The following is a 9838-nucleotide window of genomic DNA, read 5'->3' as shown; positions in this document are numbered from 1 at the left end:
CCGCCCCCCCCGCCGCCGCTTCCGGGGCGGGCGAGGGGTTTCCTGCGGGGAGGCTGCGGCCCCGGTGCTGCTCCCGGTCCGGTCCGGTCCGGTCTCGGTCCGGCCCCTCCAGCCGCCGGGATGATCAACGCCATCTTGGTGTTCAACAACCACGGGAAACCGCGGCTCGTCCGCTTCTACCAGCATCTGGTAGCGGGGACGGGGGGGGACCGGGATGGGGACCGGGGGGACCGGAATGGGGACAGGGATTGGGACGGGGACAGGGATTGGGATGGGGACGGGGACAGGGATGGGAATGGGGACGTGGATGGGAATTGGGATGAGGACAGGGACTGGGATGGGGATGGGAGGACTGGGATGGGGACAGGGATGAGGACAGGGACCAGGATGGGGATGGGAACCGGGACCGGGATGGGGACACAGATGTCGATGGGGACGGGGGGGCCAGGATGGGAACAGGGATGAGGATGGGGATGGGGATGAGGACAGGGACCGGGATGGGGATGAATATGAGAACAGGGATGGGAACCAGGACCGGGATGGGAATGAGAACCAGGACAGGGACCGAGCTGCCTGTGGGTCGGTGGCAGTGGGTCTCTGAACCCGGTGTGGGGTTGGAGGTGTCAGGGGTCCCCGTGTTCAGGGGAGACTGGTCCCTCGGGAGGGCCCCATGGCCATGCCTGCGGTGCCGGGGCCAGCGAGGAGCCGGGAGCTGCCGTCACCGGGAGCTGTTGGTTCATGGCATCCCAGGGGGAGCGGGGGCCGTGGGTCCTGCTGGCCCTGCACCCATGGGTGCTGGCCCTGGCCCCCCCGCAGGCAGAGGAGGTCCAGCAGCAGATCATCCGTGAGACCTTCCACCTGGTGCTGAAGCGGGATGACCACATCTGCAATTTCCTGGAGTGCGGCAGGTAACCCGCGGCCCTCCGGAGACCGGGGGGCTGTGTGGGGTGTCCCCACGGCCAGGGCACCCCCAGGGTGGCCTGTCTTGTGTGTGTCCCCCCTCCTCTAAGCCCTTCACCCCTCCCTGTGTCTCCTCAGCCTGTTTGGTGGCTCAGACTACAAGCTGATCTACCGGCACTACGCCACGCTGTACTTCGTCTTCTGCGTGGACTCCTCGGAGAGCGAGCTGGGCATCCTGGACCTCATCCAGGTCGGTTTCTCCATGGCTGGGGTCGCTGGCCCGGGGGCAGCCGGTGGGTGCCTCCCCCCACGACACGCTCCCCACACCGTCGCGGTGCCCTTCGTGTGTGTGGCACCCCCTGTGCCCACCCTTCTGGGGGTGAGGGGACCTGCTGGGGGGCTGCTGTGGCATCAGCCGATACACGGTTCCTCCTCCGGGGAGGGCTGGGGGAGGTCAATCCGAATGAATTTCTTTAAAAAAATAGAAACACAGAATTGTTTATGTTGGAACAGACCTTTAGAATCATATAGAATTGTCCAGGCCGGAAAGCACCTCCAGAGGTCATCTAGTCCGACCTCCCCGCAGTCAGCAGGGACACCCCCAACTAGACCAGGTTGCCATTAAATCCAACCATCAACCCAGCGCTGCCAAACCCACCACTGACCCATGGCCCTCAGCCCCACTTCTGCCCGGTTTTTAAATCCCTCCAGAGATGGAGACTCCACCACTGCCCTGGGCAGCCTCTGCCAAGGCTTCACAACCCTTTTCAGGAAGAAATTTGTTCCCAATCTCCATCCTAAGCCTCCCCTGGTGCACCTTGAGGCTGTTTCCTCTTGTCCCATCACCTGTTCCTTGGGAGAAGAGACCGACCCCCCCTGGCTACACCCTCCTTTCAGGGAGTTGGAGAGAGTGAGAAGGTCTCCCCTCAGCCTCCTTTTCTCCAGGCTGAACCCCCCCAGCTCCCTCAGCCTCTCCTCAGGAGACTTGTGCTCCAGACCCCTCACCAGCTCCGTTGCCCTTCTCTGGACCCGCTCCAGCCCCTCAAGGTCTTTCCTGGTGTGAGGGGGCCCAAAGCTACAAGTGCATTTTTAAAACTGGTGTTCAAATGCCGTGGACTTGCCAAGGGACCTTTGCTGGACGCGGCTCACGGCAGCCAGGAGTGTCGGCATGGGGGTCACCCCCCCTCCTTGGGTCACCCCCCTTTGTCACTCACCCCCTCTCAGGCTGCTGGGGGGGCTCCAGCCCTGCCCGGACACGGTGACAGCCAGCGCTGTGGTGGATCAGGACATCGACACCTGGGATTCACCCCAGAACAGCCGAGTCCCCTGTTTCCATGACCTTGACCCTGTGCCAAGTCCCGTGAGCTTGGCTGGGCTGGGAACGGGCTCCCTCCTGCCATGGAGGTGAGATGGGGCTGTTCAGAGGGGTCTGTCCCCGCTCCGGTGCCAGCCTGGGACGCAGCGGTGGCTCTTGGGGTTCGTGGCCAGGGCTGTGGGTTTTTGTGGCCACCGGCCCCAGGGCTGCCTGTGGGCAGCGTCCTGCTGCCCCCTCTGTGCTGACCTGCCCTTCCTGCCCCCCCAGGTGTTCGTGGAGACGCTGGACAAGTGCTTTGAGAACGTCTGTGAGCTGGACCTCATCTTCCACATGGACAAGGTGGGTTGTAGACTGTGTGCTCCCACAGGCCACCGCCGTCCTTGCTCCTGGAGCCACCCAGCCTCAAGCTCTGGAGCTTTCCAGGAGAGGCCAATGGTGCATGAGGGGTCCCTTTTTGGGGAGAGATTGGAATCCTGCCTGGGGGAGTCCTCAGTGTGGGGGCTTCTTGAGCCTTTCACGTTGTGTCCTCCAAGAGATCCGAGTCGCTGGACTCTTCCCAAGCTCTCAGCTCCCAGTGCTCGCCCCGTAGCATCACTGTGGGGCTGGGCTCTCTGCTTGCCCTAGGGGGGGGCTGTCCTGGTGACTGTCACCAACGCTGGGTACCCGTGGGCTCTGGTGACAGGGCTGTGTGCCGAGGCTCTGCTCTTGGTCATCTGGTGGAGCTGGGCCGGGTCTGGCCCCGTGTGGGGGCGTTTCGCCTCTTCCCCCTGTGCCGTGGGACCCAGGGACCCCCGTTAACGTTTTACTGGAGCTGCAGGGGAAAAAAGAAAAGAAAGCAAAGGGAAGGAAGAATGGGAGTGTTGGGAATACAAAGTGTTTGGTAAACTTTTGTTTGAGGCAGAGCCTTTAATGCTTCCTCCCTAGCTGGAGAGAGTTTCTGGGCGGAAACATGTCCCCTTTGATCATCTCGGAGATGGGGCTGGAGATAGGGAGAGAGACTTGCTGACGTGTGCTGGACTTGTGTTGCAGTTGATAAGGGTTTACTTGCTTTGTTGAAGACAAAACATGCCAACAAAAAGAGGAGGAGGGGGGAAATAAACAGGGCTGTAAAACGTTCCCTTTCTGTTGGCGATTCCAGCTCCTGACCTCTGGCAGGGGAAGGGGCAGGACGTCTCAGAAGGCGATGGGGATCAGCTGAGTGTGCTGGCAGCTTGGATTTCATAACTTGCCCTAATGTAAACTTTTGGAAATGTTACGGGGTTGATTATCCCATCAGCAAAAGCTGCCTTATCGAAGCAGCACAAGGGGAGGAAGGAGGAAGTGCACGGGGGGAATGTACCTGCAGCTGGCAGCCGCCCAGCTCACCTCTGGCCACATCTGGCAGAGGATGTGCTCTCGGTTACTTATCTCCTGGAGTCACAGTGACTAGGGCAGGAGAGATTACCCTGCTGATGCCTGTTTTGCCAGCAGCAGCATGAATTTCCCCTTCTCCTACCTCTCGTGCCAAGGGGGGGTTGGAAGGAGACAGGGTTCCTGAACAGGGGGGGACCAGGCTCGGTCACCCCAGGGCTTGTTTGCTTCCCACCCTCTGCTCCCGCTGCTTCCCAGCTGTGACTTCAGTCCTTGGCCACTATCAGTTGCTCCTCTTATCTCTTTCTATATTTGGCATTTATTTATTTCTGGCACGCGTTGGTGCTTCCAGGATCTTGGTGACGGACAGGGGGTGTGAGGGGTGCTGGGAGCACGCAGGAGCGTCCTGCCGGCCCCCGGGCAGGGGGTTCTGCAGCTGCGATGGGAGCCCACCCTGCCTCAGGGACATGGGTTTGTCACGAGTGCAGGGCAGGAGAGATTACCCTGCTGATGCCTGTTTTGCCAGCAGCAGCATGAATTTCCCCTTCTCCTACCTCTCGTGCCAAGGGGGGGTTGGAAGGAGACAGGGTTCCTGAACAGGGGGGGACCAGGCTCGGTCACCCCAGGGCTTGTTTGCTTCCCACCCTCTGCTCCCGCTGCTTCCCAGCTGTGACTTCAGTCCTTGGCCACTATCTCTCCTCTTATCTCTTTCTATATTTGGCATTTATTTATTTCTGGCACGCGTTGGTGCTTCCAGGATCTTGGTGACGGACAGGGGGTGTGAGGGGTGCTGGGAGCACGCAGGAGCGTCCTGCCGGCCCCCGGGCAGGGGGTTCTGCAGCTGCGATGGGAGCCCACCCTGCCTCAGGGACATGGGTTTGTCACGAGTGGCACAGGGCTCGGTGCTCCCCCGGCTGGCAGGCGGATCGCAGAGTTCCCAAATGTCCCCTGGGAGCAGGAGGAATGATGCCGGTGTCGATGGAGAAGGGCCCGTTTGTGGAGCAGAGATGTTGCCTGGGAACACCCCCTGGCCCCGTGGGGTCTGGCTGGGGTCTGGCACAGCCAGCTCTGCATCCTGTGGCTCTGTTGTTGCCTTAAGGTCACCCTCACACCCCTCTCTGCGGCACGGGGTCCCCGAAACCAGAGCTGCTGGGGGTCTGGGGTCCCTGCTCTTGCGGCTGGAGGGGGTGGTTGGGTCTCTGCTTCTCGGGCACCGGTGCCTGGGAGCTGCAGGGACCCCTCTTTCCTGAGGGGAGGCTGGAGCCACGGAGCCGCGGGGGGCTCGGAGCTGGCCCAGCCCCGGCTTCTGCCTCGTACCTTGGAGGAGAACGTGATTTTGGCCCCGCAGCTGCGAGGTCCCGCAGAGGACAGGCTTTTGTTCGGGAAGTGCTGTGTTTCGGGCTGGAAAACAAAAGCCTGGGATTTCTGCCCTGTTGGGTTCTGTCCAGCTTGGGCTGAGGCCAGGTCTGGAAGGAGCGGTGTTTCCTGCAGCCCGAGGTGCTCTGGGGTTGTGGGGAGCCATAGCATCCCCCGGCGCGGGGTTTGCTGGGGCTGGGCTGAGCTGGCGGTATCCTGGGCTGAGCTGGGGGGATCCCGGGGGTAGCTGTGGGTCCAGGGGGGTGCTGTGTCACCCGTGGCTCCCCCCGTGCGCTGCGAGTCCCCCCACACCGTGCAGCTCCCGGTGCTGTGGGAGCAGGACGGGCCCCGCGGGGGCCGAGCTGGGTTTCCCCCACCCGGCAGCTCTTCTGACATTCATTGTTCTTCGCGGCGTCAGCCCGGCCCTACTTGCCACACAGGGCAACCTGCCCTCCTGAAACCATAAACCACGGTAATCACTTCACCCACTTGCAGTAACAGCCCGTTTCACGGAAGTGACCGGGGCCCATAAATTCGTTATCTGTGCTGAGGAGGCGCTGGCTCAGCAGGGCCCGCGGGGCGAGCAGCCCAGGCTGGGTGGCAGTGCCCGCGCTGGCCCTGTCCCCTGCGGGGACTGCCGGGAACATGGCAGGAGCAGCAGGTCCTTGAGGCCACTCTGCTCCATCCCGGGCAGACCCCGGGCAGGGGAACAGACCCTCTTGCCGGTTTTGTGCTTTTTGTGTGTCACAGTCACACTTTTCCTAAGGGAAAGCAAAGAACCTGGGCTCTGGCCTGGATTCCTGGGCGGAAGAAAGTGGTTCTGGGAAGAAGTCCTGCCCGGTGGCTGCGGGAGGCCCTGGTGTCCCTGCTGCCCTCGAAGGGCAGTGGCTTTCCAGGCAGGGTCCCTGCCTATCCCCAGCCCAGGGTGGTCAAACGTGAGCGGAGGAGGTGGGGATGGGGCAGGCAGGGTGTGCCAGCGGGACCCAGCCTGGCGGGGGGCTGCCCTGTGCCTGGTGGCCCCGTGGGTGACGTTTGCTCCAGCCCCTGTGGTCGGTGTCCTCCAGAGCAGAGGCACCACAGCACATGGGGCTGCCCGACTGCCCTGTGCCAAGGACCGTGCCTGGCTGCTGGGGCTGTGGGGCTGGATTTGGGGCTGGATTTGCATCTCTGGGGGAAAATGGCAGCCCCCGGGGGGCTTCCACACCAGCCTGCAGGCACTGTGGCCGCTGCTGGTTCCTGTGCTGGGTTCAGAGCCTTCCCTTCCCTTCCCTGGCAGGTCCACCACATCTTGCAGGAGGTGGTGATCGGCGGCATGGTGCTGGAGACCAACATGAACGAGATCGTGGCGCAGGTGGAGGCCCAGAGCAAGCTGGAGAAGGCAGAGGTGGGTGGCGACGCCGCGGCTCTGCCCCACGGGGGTCTGGAGCTGCCACGTGTGGGGTGTCCCCAAATCCCCAGTCTCCTCCTGGAGGAGAGGGCCGGGGGCGTCCCTCCCCAGCGCTGCTTCCCCTTCTTTGGGAGTGCAGCCCGAACGTGGAAACAGCTGTGCCCGTCCAGGTTAATGATCCGAGGCAGTGAAAAGTTTATTGACCCCGCTTTCCCCATCGCCGTGGAGCCGCAGCGTTGCTCCGGTCACAGGGACGCACCGCGCTGCCACTCCCTGTCCCGCGCTGCGCACAGGGCTGGGGCCATGGCAGGCTGGGGGGTGGCCATGGGGGGCTGCTCCCGCCTGTGAGGGGGATGTGGCCAGGCCTGGGGGCTCGGGGGAGGCAAGGCAGCACGGAGCAGGGCTCAGTTCGGGGATGCTCCTGCCGCAAAGCGCGGGGCTGAGCCGGGAGCAGCCCGGACCCCCTCGCGGGGGGGCTAAGGGGGCCAGGGGCTGGTGGTCACTGGTCCCTCCCGTTGGCAGGGAGGCCTCTCGGCCGCTCCTTCCCGCGCTGTCTCAGCCGTGAAGAACATCAACCTGCCGGAGATCCCTCGCAACATCAACATCGGAGACATCAACATCAAAGTGCCCAACCTCTCGCAGTTCATGTGAGCGTCCCATGGCCAGGGGGGCTGCCCGGGGGCATGGGCTGGGGCCTGGGCGGGATGAGGAGCGGAGCTGGGCTCCCCTGGGCTCCCCCTGTCCCTCCTGGGGCTCTGCCCCTTGTGGGTCTCTGCTTCTGTGGCACCCGGAGTGCCCGGTGTGGTGCCAGGGTTTGGGGCTGGTGGGGGGGGAGCAGTGAGGGGGCTCTGCTGGAGCTGGTGGGGTGCCCCCCGTCTGTCTGTCACCTTGGACCTGGGCTCGGCTCCGCTCTCTGGGCTCCCAACAACATGGGTGGCCTTTTTTCCCTTCCCTGCCCCTCCCTGTGGACGCGCAGCCTCTCTCCTGGCTGGGGAAGAGCCAGTTCCTGCCTCTCCCAGAGCTTCTCGAGATTCCTGGTTGTAAAAATGCACTTGTAGCTGATGGCTCCCGCAGGAGCCACAGGTTGTCACCTCCTCCCCAGGATGGACTGTCCCCTGCCCCGCATCCCTGTGCCCGCCCTGCTCCCCGTCGCTGGGTCTGGCCCCCCGGGATGGGCTTGGGACCAGCCTGGTCGGGGTTGAGCGTGGGAGGGTCTGCCAGGTCTGGAGCTGGGGCTGGCGTGGGGGGAACCTGCTGGGCCCGGGGGTGCCGGGGGTCAGAGGGGGGCCACCTCCTGCCCTGCCTGGGCTGTGGGGCAGGGGAGCAGTGGGGCTGGGACCTCCTGGAGCATGTCCCCATGTCCCAATAAACCACCCTGTGAACCTGCTGTGTCTGTGTCTGCCGTGAGGGGCTGCTGGCCCGACCCCGGGGGGAGCCCAGGAGGGGGCTGTGGCAGTCGGGGGCCTCTGTGCAGCGCCTGTGGGGCAGCTGCAACCCTGGGGGGCTCTTGACTGTCGGGCAGGCAGGTGCTCAGGGGGAAAGACGGTGCCCTGGACCCTCCCTGGGGAGGGCTGGGGTTGCTGCAGGGTGGGCGGTGGGGCAGGGTCCCTGGCTGTGCCCTGGGGGGCATCCCTGGGCAGAGCATCCCTGGTCTGCTCTTGGGGCAACTATGAGCCCCTTAGGGCTCAGTGGGGCATGTGAGGGCTGTGGGGCTGGAGCTAGTGCCCCCCCACAAGGCCTGGGGGAGTGGGGCTGGTCCTGGGGGTCCATGGACTGAGTGTGGCTGCGGGGGACAGGCCAGGCAGGGGGCTCCCTGAGCAGAGGGGGCTCCTCAGGGCTCCATCTGGCCACCAGCCTTGGGGCTGGCTCGGGGGCCCCTTCCTCTGCTTCCCCTCCGGCGGCCGGTCCAGCTGTGTCCCACGGGCTCTGCCTCCACTTCCCCTGGCAGGGAAACCGTGACTCTGCCTGGAAGGAATTTTCCTGCTGTCTCCCCTCCCTGCGGCTTAACCCTTCCCCAGCTGGCCATGAGCCACTGCCAGGGGCCGTGGAGGTCAAGGAGCTGGGCAACCTCCTTCTTCCTCTTCTCTGCCAGCCCCTCTTCTCTTCCTCCTCCTCCTCGTGCTGTCAGCTGCCGGAGCAGCGTGGTGCGGGGACCAGGTGAGCGGTGCTGTGTCCCAGGGCTGGCACACGGGGTCCGACGGGCACTGGGACAGTGGGAGGGGGAAACCCCAGCTTGCCCCAGGGTGAGGGACACAGCGCGGAGCCCCCGTCCCACTGCGGGGGCACTGGAGGCAGGTGGGCTGGGGCAGGTGGTCCTGGCTGTGATGGGCCGTGTCCGCGCCCAGCCCTGTGCTGTGGCACGGGGGGCTCCGGTGTGGGATGTGTCCAGACTGGCCCGGGTGGCGGTGGCCCTGCAAGCCCCCCAGGGACCCCTGGGGTCCTGCCCAGGCACAGGAGCCGAGTGAGGAGGAGGGGAGTGAGGAGGAGGGAGGAAGGTGAGCCCTGGGGCAATGCATTCCTGCCCAGGGCAGGGCTATGAGCCACCCTGAGCTGGCAATGACCCTGTGTGCCCCAAGGGGCTGCAGCCGGGCCACCAGACCCCTCCTGCACCCTGAGGTGGGCTGGGGGTGTGGGATGTGCAGGGACAGGGGGGCTCGGTGCTCCCATGTTCGAGCTGCTGGCATGGTCTGGAGGTGGGAGACGTGGCTGGGGCTTGGGGCTGGCTCCAGGCTCCTGACTCCTGGCTACCGGCTCCCGTCCCTGGCCAGGCTCTGCTGTCGCACTGAGGAGTGCTGGACTGTGCTGAGGTCAGCCAGGGGTGCTCGCCGGAGCATGTCCCCCCAGCTCCAGGCCCCCCTCCCCAGCATCCGGGTGGGGGGGAGCGGGTGAAGGAGCCTGGCATGGCCCCAGCCCCTCCAGGTGCCTGCGGTACCATAGTCAAATGTTTACCCTCGCCCTGCCAACCTCCGGGTGAGCCCAGGCCCGGCCCTGCTGGGTCACTCCCTGCACAGGGGGGGACCCCGGAGCCCGGCCGTCTCAAGGTGCTGCACCCCAAAACCCATCTGTCCTCTGGCCACAGCCCCACAGGTAGTGACCAGGACCGGAACGTCCCCGAACCCGCCGCTGCCCGGGCAGGGGGTGCCAGGTGGGGCTGGGACACAGGGTCTGGGCTGGGGGGGCTGGGTGAGGGGCACCCCCCAAGCAGGGTCACTATTCCCAGCATTTCTGGGTGCTCTGGGTGCAGTGGGAGGTGGCACAGCCCGGCTTGGATGCTGCTGGGTGATGGGTTGTCCCCCCTCCTGCCACCCCCCGGGATGTCTGGGGCTGGTGTGAGGGAGAGGACCCCCAGCAGGACCTCGGGGGGGTTCTGGGGTGTAGGGGCCGAGCTGGGGGGTGGGGGGGGTTTGTCTGCAGCAGCAGGGCACTGCGGTCCCCAGGCTGTGTGCGGGGTGCGGGCAGCCTCCAGCGCACATCCCCGGCCAACGCCTCCCAGCTGGGGCAGTGGGGGGTCCCGCAACTCTGGGGTAGGG

At 65.0% G+C, this 9838-nt stretch overlaps 2 protein-coding genes across 2 annotated transcripts in view; both read left to right on the top strand.

Moving 5' to 3' along the window:
* Nucleotides 1–6: 6 nt before the first annotated feature.
* AP3S2 (adaptor-related protein complex 3, sigma 2 subunit) lies at nt 7–7695 on the top strand. The gene is made up of 7 exons (XM_014952781.1): nt 7–189; nt 817–908; nt 1039–1150; nt 2483–2554; nt 6198–6305; nt 6831–6955; nt 7285–7695. The coding sequence occupies exons 1-7, from the start codon at nt 121–123 to the stop codon at nt 7364–7366; spliced, it is 660 nt and encodes a 219-aa protein (XP_014808267.1). The 5' UTR covers nt 7–120; the 3' UTR covers nt 7367–7695.
* A 645-nt stretch (nt 7696–8340) lies between these two features.
* ANPEP (alanyl (membrane) aminopeptidase) overlaps nt 8341–9838 on the top strand; it is a 9595-nt gene continuing 8097 nt past the window's right edge. Inside the window, exon 1 of the mRNA XM_014952673.1 lies at nt 8341–8465. The gene's annotated coding sequence lies outside the window, so the exon portion shown is untranslated. The remainder of the gene's footprint in view (nt 8466–9838) is intronic.

The sequence above is a fragment of the Calidris pugnax genome, unplaced genomic scaffold (genome assembly GCF_001431845.1).
Source record: "Calidris pugnax isolate Ruff unplaced genomic scaffold, ASM143184v1 scaffold187, whole genome shotgun sequence".
NCBI lineage: Eukaryota > Metazoa > Chordata > Aves > Charadriiformes > Scolopacidae > Calidris > Calidris pugnax.
Note: the sequence above shows the minus strand (reverse complement) of the source record. Positions and strands in the feature narration are given on the sequence as shown.